General features: G+C 38.1%; 1 protein-coding gene across 5 annotated transcripts in view; it reads right to left on the bottom strand.

Annotated features, from left to right (window-relative positions):
• UNC13B (unc-13 homolog B) overlaps window positions 1–13,622 on the bottom strand; it is a 160,243-nt gene extending 146,621 nt beyond the window's left edge. Inside the window, exons 1-3 of one of the 5 annotated variants that reach the window (XM_049625804.1) lie at window positions 13,090–13,622; window positions 12,042–12,165; window positions 6,641–6,714 (exon numbers count right to left, since the gene is read on the bottom strand). In XM_049625804.1, the coding sequence (XP_049481761.1) occupies window positions 6,641–6,714; window positions 12,042–12,165; window positions 13,090–13,275 (384 nt within the window). In that variant the 5' untranslated portion in view covers window positions 13,276–13,622. The remainder of the gene's footprint in view (window positions 1–6,640; window positions 6,715–12,041; window positions 12,166–13,089) is intronic. The other 4 variants (XM_049625833.1, XM_049625815.1, XM_049625851.1 and 1 more) reach the window with 4 other exon arrangements.
• Window positions 13,623–14,678: the final 1,056 nt, after the last annotated feature.

Here is a 14,678-nt window from a genome sequence, read left to right as displayed (position 1 = left end):
TAACAGCAATGAACTATTAGAAAATGTAATTTTTAAATATGCCATTCACAATGATTAGAAATAGATACTAACAAAAGAAATGCAAAATCAACATGAAGAAAATAGGTTTCCTCACTACAGCACTTCTAACACTTTAATACTTACTGTATTTATTACATTTCCTGCTTATTGTCTATCTCCTCCTATTTGATCTATGAGAACAGGGATCTTTGTTCAACCTCTGGTGTTTACCAAACATCTAAAAACAGTGACTGGTATTTAGTGTTTGGTAAGTTATTTGTTGAATAAATGACTGCATGTCACCAATAAACAGACAAATGCAAATTAAAACAATAATACTCTACACTCATTAGATTAGCAAATACTTTTAATCTGGTAGTAGCAAGTATCAGTAAGTATACAAAGCAGCAGGAAATGTAATATAAATTGGTACAATTATTTTGGAGAACAATTGAGCAATATCTAGTAAGGCTGAACAGAGCATATCCCACAACCAAGCAATTCTACTTCCTGGGTATATATATCCAAAGAATCCTCATTCATAAACATACAGAAATAATGCTCACTGCAGCATACGTTTATCATAGTGAAAACCTAATGGTCCGTGAGGAGGAAAAGTAATAGTGGTACAATCCAACTCTGTCAAGTGGTAGATCCCTAAGCCAGTCTTGACTTAGTACTTCTGACCCAAGGGGTTCCAGTGGATGGGAACTGTTAAATACACACCGGAGAATTAAGAAGACTCTACACTGTGTTTTTTAAATGATATGACAAGATCTTGATAATTACTGAATCTTGGGAATATGTGTACTGGTTTCATTTTATTATTCCCTCTATTTTTAAGTCTCCTTAAAATTTTTCCATGATAAAAACAGAAAAAAGTACACAGGAGCCAACATGAAGGAGATACCACTAATGAAAGATGAGATGATTTTAGTATCAAAAAGAATAATGACTGTAATGGATTGAAACAAATCAATAATATCAAAACCCATAAATTCATAATGATACACTACTAAAAAAAGAAAACACATTCATTGCCTGGAGAAGTTTCCTATTATTTTGAAAACTGAGGGGCACCTGGGTGGCTTAGTTGAGTATCCGACCCAACTTCAGCTTGCATCAGCATCTCACAGTTCATGAGTTTGAGCCCCACATCGGGCTCTATGCTGACAGCTCAGGGCCTGGAGCCTGCTTTGGATTCTGTGTCTCCCTCTCTCTGCCTCTCCCACGCGCGCACACTGTCTCTCTCCCTCTCTCTCAAAAAGTAAAAAAAAAAAAAACAAACATTTTTTTAAAAAGAAAATTAGGGGCGCCTGGGTGGCGCAGTCGGTTAAGCGTCCGACTTCAGCCAGGTCACGATCTCACGGTCCGTGAGTTCGAGCCCCGCGTCAGGCTCTGGGCTGATGGCTCGGAGCCTGGAGCCTGTTTCCGATTCTGTGTCTCCCTCTCTCTCTGCCCCTCCCCCGTTCATGCTATGTCTCTCTCTGTCCCAAAAATAAATTAAAAAACGTTGAAAAAAAAATTTAAAAAGAAAATTAACAAAAGAGAATGTTTTTCTTGTACAGATTTTATTACAAGTGAATGAAAGAGCTGTAAGAGAAAGTCCTTTTTCACAGACAAATCATAGTAAATAAAGGTTGGAGGGGTAATATAATTAGAAAATCATCATTTTACAAGCCCTAATTAAATAATAATTATCTGCTGCTAAAACCAAGTGGGAAGACTGGTGGGAAAGCTTTATTATGGATAAAACTGGCTACACCAGTTGAACCCACTGTTGAATTTTTTTCACATGTATGATGTTTATTGTGAAAGTAACTGCAAGTAGTAAGTGCCTCTCCACTGTTGCATTTTAACATCACTAAAGTGAAATGAGACACCATCTCCCTACCGAAAAAGAACTTCAGTCTAAGTCTCAATCTAATCCTCGAACTATTAGATATAATTTTTAGTTTAAAAGAACAGAGATAGAGGAACATGGTAAATAAAACCCTGGGGATATAATCAGCCAAATCCAGAATATGCAGGATTCTATAAAACAAATGAGGGAAGGGGAAAGTTACAGAATAAAAATTATTTACTAGACATAATAACCAAATGTGAACAACTTGTTTGGATCCTGAATTGAACAAATCAACTGTGAAAATATATCTTTGAGACAATAATGGAAATCTGAACTTACTAGGTGGGACATGACATTAAGAGATTATTGTTAGGGGCGCCTGGGTGGCTCAATCGGTCAAGCGTCTGACTTCAGCTCAGGTAATGATCTCACAGTCTGTGAGTTCGAGCCCCGTGTCGGGCTCTGTGCTGACAGCTCAGAGCCTGGAGTCTGCTCGGATTCTGTGTCTCCCTCTCTCTCTTCCCCTCCCCTGCTCATGCTGTCTCTCTCTGTCTCAAAAATAAATAAAAACATTAAAAAACAAATTATTGTTAAATGTGATGAAGGGTATGTGGTTTTTTTATCTACATAAAAAAAGGCATTATCTATTAAAGATGTACAAATATTCACATATTTGTGAGTGAGACAAGATGATGTCTGAGATTGGTCTTAAAACACTACAGCAAAAAGAGGAATAATTCTACTTACTTTTCATGTTAGGAAATTTCAATAACAAAATTTTTAAATAAAGTAGTAATCACAATAAGATAGCACTTCACATTTACTAGGATGGCCATATTCAACAAGTGTTAGCGAGAATGTGGAGAAAACAGAACCCTTATACACTGCTGGTAGGAATGTACAATGGTACAGCCACTTTGGGAAAAAGTATGGCAATTTCTAAAACAGTTAATCATAGTTACCATCTGATCCAGCAATTCTACTCCCAGGTGTACACCCAAGAGAAAACCTATGTCCAAACAAAAACTTGTACATCAATATTAATAGCAGCATTATCCACAACAGTAGAAATAATCTAATTGTCTACCAACTGATAAATGGATGAAATGTAGTATAACCATACAATGGAATATTATTTGACAATGAAACAGAATGAAGTAGTGTGTACATGCCACAACATGGAAGAAATTTTGAAAATATTATGCTAAGTGAAAGAAGAAAATCATAAAGAACCACATATTGTATAATTTCATTATATGAAATGTCCACAATAAGTCAATGTATAGAGATAGAAAGTAGATATTTGCCTAGGACTAAGGAGGATGAGAGAATTGGGAGTATGATGGCTAAGGGCATAGGATTTCTTTACAGGGTAATGCAAATGTTCTAAGTATGTACAACTCTGAATATACTATATTTTATACTTTAAATGTGTGAGCTTTATGAACTATATTTTCACAGTTATTAAAAATATTAACAGGTGATATAGGGAGGGATGAAAGAAGTAAACTTAGTGAACTCCAAATCCTAGAATAGAAACAAAAAGCAAAAATCTTAAAGGAAGTTGAGAACCACAGGCCAAGAACCACCATTTTTAGAACTTATAAAATTCCTCCCTATTTGCTGAAGTTACATTTGGTTTTTTATTGTTTTAACCTCTTCATCTGATTCTGCCTAGTGACACACAGCAAAGCCTATAAAATCAAAAGCACAATGTTTTGGTTTTTCCAGATTTTATTTTTACGTAATTTCTACACCCAGTATGGAACTTGAACTCATGACCTTGAAATCAGGAGTCACATGCTCTACCAACTGAGCCAGCCAGGTGCCCAGCCATCTGTTTCTTTACTAAGTAAACAAAGAAGATAGGAGTTTGGAAAATGTATACCACTCTACACCCAGGCTATGGGAAAACAAAAAAATACAAAGGGTAAAGTGAGAAAAAGACAGAGTAGATTTGGCATGTATCAAGGAGAGAAGAAAGATTGGAACTTTTTTTTTTTAATTTTTTTTTTTTTAACGTTTATTTATTTTTGAGACAGAGAGAGACAGAGCATGAATGGGGGAGGGTCAGAGAGAGAGAGGGAGACACAGAATCTGAAACAGGTTCCAGGCTCTGAGCTGTCAGCACAGAGCCTGACGCGGGGCTTGAACTCACGGACCGCGAGATCATGACCTGAGCCGAAGTCGGACGCTTAACCGACCGAGCCACCCAGGCGCCCCAGGATTGGAACTTTTAACAGAGAAAAGTTGAGGTACTGGCTGGGGCATAAGAAGAATTATATAGTTCAAATAGTAGGCAGCCTACAGAGGATTCAGGTGAATTAAGAAAAAACCCTGACACTTGTCACAAATTCCATTTTCTCACCTGTGATTTAACTCACTGCGGGTTGAACTGTGTTCCTCAAAACAATATGTTGAAGTCCTAATCCCCAGTACCTATGCATGTGACCTTATTTGTAAATGGGGTTCTGCAGATGTAATCAAATTAGTTCAGTGACTATTGCCCTTACAAGATAAATGTAAATTTGGACAGAGACACACAAAGAGAACATATTGTGAGGAGACACAGAGACACACAGGGAGGTAGTGGCAACAGGCAGAAATTTGAACAATGTCTTCAAACCAAGGAACAGCAAGAACTACTGAAAACCACCAGAAGGCAGAAGAGAGTCATGGAACAGTTCCTCAGAACGTTCAGCAGGAACTGACCCTGCCAATAGCTTCATTTCAGAATTCTAGCCTTCAGAATTGAGAGGATAAATTTCTGTTTTTGTAAACCACCTAGTTAATAGCACTTTGCTATGGAGGCCCTAGGAAACTAATACACTCATCAAAACACTTCATTTTGGAATCCTGAACTAATCCACAAATATTGGTCAGTAATTGCCAAATGTGACAGCTCCATTACTCATCATCTTTGTTCTCATTAACATCTGACAGTATCAAGAATTTCTGCCTTAAAACCCTTTTACCCTTTGTTCCAAGAGCCTTTTTCTTTTTCTACTTGCTCTCTTCAGTTCCTTCACCATCTCTGGTTTTTCCATATTCTATATTTGGTGTTCCCCCTTGTTATTCTTCAATACTTTTTACAGAGGCACCTGGATGGCTCAGTCGGTTAAGCATCCCACTTGGGCTCAGGTCATGATCTCACGGTCTGTGCGTGGTTCAAACCCCACAATGGGCTCGGTGTTGATAGCTCAGAGCTTGGAGCCTGCTTCAGATTCTGTGTCTCCCTCTCTCTCTGTACTCCCCCCCCCCCCACTCTCCCTCTCGCTCTCTCTCAAAAATAAATATTAAAATAAAAAAATTTTAAAAATGCTTTTTACATACTTTACATGAGTGAGTTCTTCTATTCCTGGGACTTCAAATGCTACTATTATGTTCATGAATCCTAACTCTATGCCAATAGCTCCTCACCCTATCTAATACCCTGAGCTTCATATTCTTTCATTCTTTCATGAAGTTGCTTACCAGACATTTCCATTGAAATATCTGTTGGCATTCCAAATTCTACCTTATAATCAGACCAATTTTGTAACAGCCCAAAATGTCCAAAAATGAAAATCTTATCTTTTTCCTCCACGAGCAATAACAAAAACATCCCCCATTCCTGATGGCCCAGACTGAGTTGTCTGTGTTTCCTTTTGTGCACCAGAGTTATCTCTGGAGATAAGACAAGGCCAAGCAATGTAATAGTCTAAGCATCCCTAAAAAGAACATACAAATAACAATTTACAGTTGACTTTTTAAAATTTTATTTGAGAGAAAGAGAGAGAGGGAGGGAGGGAAGGAGGGACAAAGAGAGAGAATCCCAAGCAGGCTCCTGTCAACACAGAGCCCAACACAGGGCTTGAACTCACAAACTATGAGATCACAACCTAAGCTGAAGTTGAATGCTTAACCAACTGAGCCACCAAGGCACCCTTAACAGTTGACTCTTGAACAATGGGGGATTAGGGGCATTGACCTTCCACACAGGCAAAGGTTCACATATAACTTTTGATTCCCCCCAAAACTTAACTGCTAATAGCTTACTGTTGAGCCTTACCGATAAGGAGTCAATGCATGTTTTGTATGTTATATGTATTATATACTGTATTCTTACAATAAACTAGAGAAAAAAGATGTTAAGAAAATCATATACATTTGCATTATTACACTACATTTACAGTACTATATCAGAAAAAATCTGTGTATGACTAGACCCATATAGTTCAAACTCATGCTGTTCAAGAGTCAACTGTATACCAAACATCTGGAAATTAGCAAAAGAAATGCCTTCTGCTCATCTCTGTAACAAGAGAACAGTTTCCCTAGTGTAAGCTCCCACCCAAAAAGTCTAGAGCCAGACTAGTGCCAACTCAGCCATTAATGGGGAACAATGAGAAAAATAGAACAAGTGGGAGATAGATCCTTCTAAATGTCCAATGATCTTCCAGCTGCCTTGTTTCTTTAATGTAGCTTAAATTCTTTCATTCTTCAACACGCTCTTGGGTCCTCTTCCCTTGACAAACTATAAAGTGTCCTATAAAGAAATTTTTCCCAGGGTGCCTGGGTGGCTCAGTCGGTTGAGCATCCAATTCTTGATTTCACTTCAGGTCACGATCCCAGGGTTGTGGGATCAAGCCCCATGTTAGGCTCCATTCTGAGTATGGAGCCTGCTTAAGATTCTCTCTTTCTCCTTTTGTCCCTCTCCCCCAGTTACGCTCTCTAAAATTTAAAAAAAATTAAGAAAAAAAAAAGGAAAGAAATATTCTCCCATCTCTGTAATGTAAATAATGCAATTCCTACCTCACTGTCAGCTCCCAAGACATTGATTTGCTCCAATTTGTAAGTCCAGTATCTGGCCTCCTCCTCTGGGATATCTACCATGAAAAAGAAGAAATTACATTACGAGGTTAATAATTTGATCATGCACCAATAATCCTTTATTCCAACAAATAATCAAGGTAGAAAGTGATGGACAATTTTACTGGTGGGCTTGGTTCTTGACACGAATATGATCTTGCATCTTCACAGAAAACAAAATAATATTCTATTATTCCCACTGGATCAGAAGACTTATTGTCAAAATGTCAATACTACCCAGTGTGATCTACATATTGAATGCAATCACTATCAAAACCTCAATGATTTCTTTTGCAGAAATAAGAAACCCCATTCTAAAACTCATAAGGGAAAAAAATAAATAAAATTTATAGGGCATCCCAGTAACTCCAAATAGCCAAAAACAATCTTGAAAAGGAAGAACAAAACTGGAAGACTCACATTTCCTAATTTCAAAACTTACTATAAAACTACAGTAATCAAAACAACATGGCACAGACATATAGAACAATGGAATAGAATAGGGAGCCCAGAAATAAACCTTCACATATAGTCAAATGATTTTTTGACAAGGATACCATGAACATTCAATAACAGGAGTACCTGGCTGGCTAGGTCAGAAGAGCATGTGACTCTTGATCACAGGGTTGTGAGTTTGAGCCCCATGTTGGGTATAGAGATTAAATAAAATCTTAAAAGAAAAAAAAACACTCAATAGGGAAAAGCATCTTTCAACAAATGGTGCTGGGAAAACTAGATATCCACATGCAAAAGAATGTTGGACATTTACCTAACACCACATACAAAAAATTAACTCAAAATGAATTAAGACCTAAACTGAAGACCTAAAACTATAAAATTCTAAGAAGAAAATATAGGGCAAAAGCTGAGTGATGTTGGATTTGGCAATGATCTCTTGGAGAGGACACCAAAGGTACAAGCCATGACAGAAAAAGCAGACAAAATGGACTTCATGAAATTAAAAAAAAAAAAAAAAAAAAAAAAAAATCTGCATCAAAAGACACTATCAACAGAATCAAAAGGTAACCCATAGACAGAGAAAATATTTACAAAATATATCTGATAAAGAATTAACGCTCAGAATAGAGAACTCAAACTCAAGAACAACAAAAACCCAATTCAAAAATCAAGAAAGGACTTGATAGACATTTCTCCAAAGATGATATACAAATAACCAATAAGCACATGAAAAGATGTTCAACATTATTGATCATTAGGAAAAATACAAATCAAGACTACAATAAGATCCCACTTCACACCCAATAGGATGGCTACTATCAAAAAAAGAGAAAGAGCGCCAAAGTGGCTCAGTTGGTTGAGCATCTGACTCTTGATTTTACTTAGGTCATGATCCCAGGGTCAGGGATCAAGCTCCACTTCAGGCTCTGCACTGTACATGGAGGCTGCTTCAGATTCTCTCTCTAGTGGCACCTGGGTGGCTTAGTCGGTTAGGTGGCTCAGCCAACCAACTCTTGATTTTGGCTCAGGTAATGATCTCGAGGTTGGTGGGATCAAGCTCCAAGTTGGGCTGTGTGCTAACAGCCCAGAGCATGCTTGAGATTCTCTCCTTCCCTCTCTGCCCCTCCCCCCCTGCCGTGTGTGCACACAGTCTCTCAAAATAAAGTTTTTTTAAAAAGAAGAAAAAATAAGGTTATATCCTCATTTCTATATATTTAAAACTGACCAATTAACCAATCAATTAAGACTGTGACAACTTCCAAAAAAAAAAATCTCTTAAAAACATCAGTAAGGGGCATCTGGGTGGCTCGGTTGGTTAAGCGACCAGCTTCGGCTTAGGTCATGATTTCCTGGTTCAGGAGTTCAAGCCCTGCACGGCGCTCTCTGCTGTCAGTGGGCAGCATGCTTCCGATCCTCAGTCTCCCTCTCTCTCTGCCTCTCCCCGACTTGCACACACTCTCTCTCTCTCTCTCGCTCTCTCAAAAAGTAAATAAACTTTAAAAAAATAAAACATTAAGTAAAAATAAAAATAAAAACACTGGGGCGCCTGGGTGGCTCAGTCGATTAAGCGTCTGGCTTCGGCTCAGGTCATGATCTCGTGGTTCGTGGGTTCGAGCCCCACGTTGGGCTCTGTGCTGACAGCTCAAAGCCTGGAGCCTGCTTCGAATTCTGTGTCCCCCCCCCCCCCCGGCTCATGCTCTGTCTCTATCTCTCAAGAATAAATAAACTTAAAAACAAAAAAATAAATAAATTTAAAAAATAAAATAAAAACATCAAGTACATCTGTATATCTAACACAAAAGAGAAAACATAGGCAATATATGGATCAGATCAACTTTGGAGACATTTAAACAGATATATTCTTCAGTAGTCCACATGAAGAAATCAAATCCAGGTCTTTCTCCTTTGTCCCTCTGGTTCAAACGTTCACCTCCTTCCCCTGAAACAGCTCTTCAGCAACTGGTGGCAACATTTTAAAGTTTTATAATAAAACCTTCAAGTAATCTACAACCTAACTTATATAGTTCTTCCTCATCCATAAAATGGTGTACTCCACACTTGTTAAAAAGAAATGAGAGGGGAGGAAGAGCTATTTATATGTTCTGATGTAGAATGATTCACCAAGGTACATTGTTAAGTGGATAACAGCAAGGTGTAGCAAATGTGTTAGAAAATCCTATTTTTTAAAATATTTATTTACTTTTGAGAGAGAAAGAGAGAGAGAGACAGACAGAGTGCGAGCAGGGGAGGGGCAGAGAGAGAGGGAGACAGAATGTAAAGCAGGCTCCAGGCTTTGAGCTGTTAGCAGATAGCATGATGCGGGGCTTGAACTCACGAACCACAAGATCATGACCTGAGCCGAAGTTGGACACTTAACCAACTGAGCCACCCAGGAGATCCCTACTATTTGTATTTTTAAAAGAGGTTGACATTTATATATATACTTATATATTCAAAGACTGGCTCTGGAAAGATACACAAGAAAGTACTAATCATGGTAGTCTGTAAGTAAAAGAACATATTTGTGACAAAGACTCAATTTTCAACAGGTAACTTTTAAACCACTGTGCACTGCCTCACCCACAAGATAGTTTTTAAAAAACATAGAGCTACAAGGATGTTTCTTGCACTACTGTTTATAACAGCACAAACTTTGAAAAATTAAAATACCCACCAAGAGGAATGGTTAAATGTATTATAGTTTAAATTAAAAGCCCAGGTTCCAAAGCCAAATCAGTGGAGTTTAAATTCTAGCTTTACTACTTACTAGCTATGTGACCTTGGGCAAAAGACTTAAATACTCTCTGCCTCAGCTTCCTTATCTCTAAAAAGGAGACAATAGTTAGGTCCACCTCGAAGGATTTAAATGATGAATATTATACGAGGAAATATGCAAAAATGCTTAGTGATATACCCACTGACACACAGTAATTAGTCAACAAATGCTACTCTTATTATCATTGTGTATTCACACAATAAAAAATCAACCATGGAAATTATAAAGGAATAGCATTTATTTTATATGCATTTATTTATGTAATTAGTGAAACAGGTCAGAATGTAATATATACAGTGCTATTTTATAGGAAAAACTATATTATGTGCATAAAAAAATAAAAGAAACAAAACATCTCAACACGTAAAAAAGAGATTAGAAATTTTAATGTCCCTTTTGCAAACCTGTATTTTCTGAACTTTCCACATCATAAAAAAAACATGTTAGTATTTTGTGTTTATTCAGAGAGAGAGAGAGAAAGAGAGTACACAGGGGAGGGGTAGAGAGAGAGGGAGAGAGGGAATCCCACTCTGTCAGCACAGAGCCCAAAATGGGGCCTAAACCCGTGAACCATGAGATCATGATCTGAGCTGAAATCAACAGTCAGACATTTAACCAACTGAACCACCCAGGCGCTCCACATATTACTATTTTTAAAAGATAATAGTACATAACTGAACAGAATATTTCACAGGTTTCTGAATACCCAAAAGAAAATTCCTTTGCCACAATATGGTATTCTGTAAGCTAAAATTCTTCCTTAGAAGGACCCTCCAGGGGCGCCTGGGTGGCTCAGCTGGTTAAGCTTCAGACTCTTAGTTTCAGCTCAGGTCATGATCTCAGAGTTTTGTGAGTTTGAGCCCCACGTTGGAGTCTGCACTGACAGTGTGAAGCCTACTTCGCATTCTCTCCCTCCCCTTCTCTCTGCACTCTCTCAAAATGAATAAACATCTTTAAAAAAAAAAAAAGGACTCTTTATTAAGCTTTTAATACTGTATCCCAAATGTGGTTATTACAGAGGCACAAGCTTAGCACATTCGCGTTAACTCACATCAAAGACAGACTTATCTGAGATTTTACCTTCACATTTATTCAAAAAAACATTTATCAGACACCTATCATGTGCCAAGCAAACTCTACAGTTACCAAAAAAAAGTACACAAGACCCCTCATGAAACTCAAAATCTAGACAGAAATGTACACTGCCACCAATGACAACATACGTGTTGCAGTGTTGAAAGAGAAGAAGGTCTCTTTAAAATACAATGAGTCAGGGGCACCTGGCTGGTTCAGTCTGCAGAGCATACAACCCTTGATCTCAGGGTTCTCAGTTCAAGCCCCACATTGGGCAGGGAGCCTACTTAAAATAAAAATGAATAAGTTAAATAAAACGCAATGAGGGATGGACTGACAGTGTGAGGAGCCCAGAAATCCACTCCCCAGCAAAACTGTATATATAAAAAACTTATTTTTTGCTATTAACATGTATTTTTCCTATTTTAAAAATTATTTGTATTTTTTTTTAACATTTATTTTTGAGGGAGAGAGACAGAACACGAGCAGGGGAGGGGCAGAGAGAGAGGGAGACACAGAATCTGAAGCAGGCTCGACGCTCTGAGCTGGAAGCACAGAGCCCAACATGGGGCTCACACCCATAAAATGCAAGATCATGACCTGTGCCGAAATCAGTGAGTCACCCAAGTGAGTCACCCAGGCACTCCTAAAATTTATTTTTAAATAGCTTTTCTATCAATGCTACTTCAATGTTTAAATTGATAAATCATAAGGCATATATTCACTTCAAACTAATGTATGTTAAATTGTCAAAAGAATAAGCCATTGATGTTCTCGAACAAGCAAATATTTCCTAAGTCATTAAAATGAACAGTCACAGAAAATTTAGTGCATTTACTGTGGATTCTTTAATGAGCACCATTCTAGAGTCTGCACCATTCCTAGACTAGATGTTATAGGGAATAAGGTAGAAGACAGATTGCCCTCAAAAGAGATAGCAGACAAGGCAAAAAATACAGTAATGAGACAAGCAAACAATGGTTAATACATTAAAAAGTGTTAAATGGTTTTTAATGTCTAATCTGAAAGACTCACCAAAAGGCAGCTCAAATCTTGTATCAAGCAAAATCTTATGAGGAGTTGGGTTTTTAGTTCCACATATCTCATCATCTTTCATCAGTGTCTCTGCCTCCAACGTGGACCACTCTCCAGGCCCTTCCTAGCAAACAGAGATCTGAGATTAAACTTTACTCCTTTCATGGCTCTCCTCCTCCTGGTTTAAGAGCTGGTGTTTTCTCTAAATTTCCTTGTTGGAGAGTTCCTGAGGACCACTCACATCCTGATGAGGCAAACACACCACCATCACAACCTGCCTCTGCTGCATGTGGCTGCCATTCTCCTTCTTTGGTGGAAGGAAGCTTTCACTGTGCTCAGCTCTCTGCAAGCCCACTGCAGATAGAAGTCCAGAGTACCACACTCAAAAACCAAACATATCCATGGATCATTATTTAATCTGCACAATTTTTAATGAGTGTATCACTTAAAATGTGTTACCACTTCTAATCAGTAGAGAGCTACTCACATTGCTAGTTAAAGTAGACCTGAACTGGGGCCACAATAAAAATGAACTTCTAGTCTGCCTGGGGAAGTAGAGACTTAGCCAGAACTAAAAGAATTTAGGAAAGAGAGGCACACCTGTATTATCCCTACTCCCAGAGAAAACATTGTCAAGGTTAAAGCTAAACAGGAATACAATACATATTCTCCTAGGTTCAAAGTGAGTGTGTCTATGGAGAAATGAGGTAGAAAACTAGTCTTGGAAATAATGTATAGAGACAGTATGAATGAAAATTGCCACGCATGGTAATTCCTTAAACTCTTTTACATGTAGAAGATGGACGACTGAAACCAGTTCCCTGGGAACCAGTGACTTAAAGAATTAAAGCAGAGTTCAGGACCCAGGCTCAGGAAGTTTAATGAGACTGATCCCAGGGTAGTGCTCACCAATTAGAAGGGGGGGGGGGTGGAGGACAGAGCAATCTGAGATGCATGGATACATGGATGAGTATTAGCTGAATGGAGGTAGAATGGAGATAAGCACGGGCTAGAAATGTACCTCCAAATGGGCAATGCATTGACTGACCTCATCCGACTGACGAACCGTCTTCAGTGCAATCCACACCGTCCCCACCATGGTGTCCCAGATCAGTCCTTTGTTCCATACCTCCACACTCAGACCCAGGTCCAGGCGACTAATCTCACTAAAGGAAAGAAGAAAGCCCTTTAAAGAAAGCCAGACAGCGGTGCCTGGCTGGCTCAGGAAAAGCATGTGACTCCTGATATAGGGGTTGTGAGTTTGAGCCCCGTGTTAGGTGTAGAGGTTACTTAAAAAAAAAAAAAGCCAGATTATATGAATCATATATCTACTATATTCAAGGTTTTGCTAAACCTTAAATACTTTCTCACCAGGATCCTATCATCAGGGAAAATCAAAATGTCCCAGAACGCTACAACCATTCTTTAGGTTCCTAGAAAACTATGTAAGTATCCATAACAAAAAGCTTTGTCCATCTGTTCCCTCTCCTCTGGAGCTACAAACATGGTTAGATTAATGCATTTTCACACACAAAAAAATTAAGGTAAGTAAGGAGGTCATTAATGCCAGGTCTGCATGCTTACAGTCTCTACATACTAAACAGTTTTATTATGAATAGTAACACTGCCCTCAACTTACACTTACAAACTATATGCAGGAAACTTAGGAAAAATCAAAGCTTCTTAACAAAATTTATGAAAGGGATTCTAAGCAGAAGCAAAAGGGCCCCTGAGAATATCTAATTGTGATGGGTCCTTGTGGTCAGAGGCAGGTAAGGGACACTAGAGTGTGCCAGTTCACATCACTCGGCCCCTGGAGAACCCACTGGTCATTATCAGTTAAAGTAGACAATGTTACATATAAACAAAATGTTTATCACAGGATAGTGACTGACACAGTGATTTTCCTATAATAACTAGGAAAATATTTTTTCGAAAAGAAATCATTCCAGAAAGAACCACATAACCAGTAAGCAAAAACAGCATCATACATGGTAGATTATCAACTTAGAAGGGCTAACTCAAATTATAGTCTTAAAGTGGAACAACCACTTACATTAATGCTAAAAACATTCTCCAAAAAGCGCTTATTGAAATACAGGATTATTTGAAAGGAAATGTAAGAAAGATGAGAAAAGGCCAATTCTAGAAGAAAAAGCAGAAAGGTATTCTCAAGAAGACAATAGCTATTCATCACCTAAAGTTTCAAGTTCACACTTCAGAGAAAGCTTGGTTTCTGTGTTCTAAAGATACATGTTCTCAGATTCACATGTTTAGGATGTGGTATTACAACCACAGAATTCTCATCAAGTGTGTTGAAAACAAGTGAAGCAAAGAAAATTTACCTTTACATAAATACAATAGAACAATGTACTAATGAGTTCATTTGTCTATTTAATTAATGCTTCCTGAGCACATATAATACATATGATTTGGTGCTATGGGCAAGACACACAATACAGGACCCAATTCCTGTCTCTAAAACCTTCCAAGCTAACTGTAGAGCTATTCAAAGTCACAAAGTAGGTGACTAAACTCACCCACTCAGTTAAGGTGTTCACAGTGTGGTAAAACTAAGCTTTCTGTCACACAGTTTCATTCAGCCTAAATAATCGATTAGCCTTAGAAAAGAAACAT

The sequence above is a fragment of the Panthera uncia genome, chromosome D4 (genome assembly GCF_023721935.1).
Source record: "Panthera uncia isolate 11264 chromosome D4, Puncia_PCG_1.0, whole genome shotgun sequence".
Taxonomy (NCBI): domain Eukaryota; kingdom Metazoa; phylum Chordata; class Mammalia; order Carnivora; family Felidae; genus Panthera; species Panthera uncia.
This window is presented reverse-complemented; position numbering and strand designations above follow the sequence as displayed.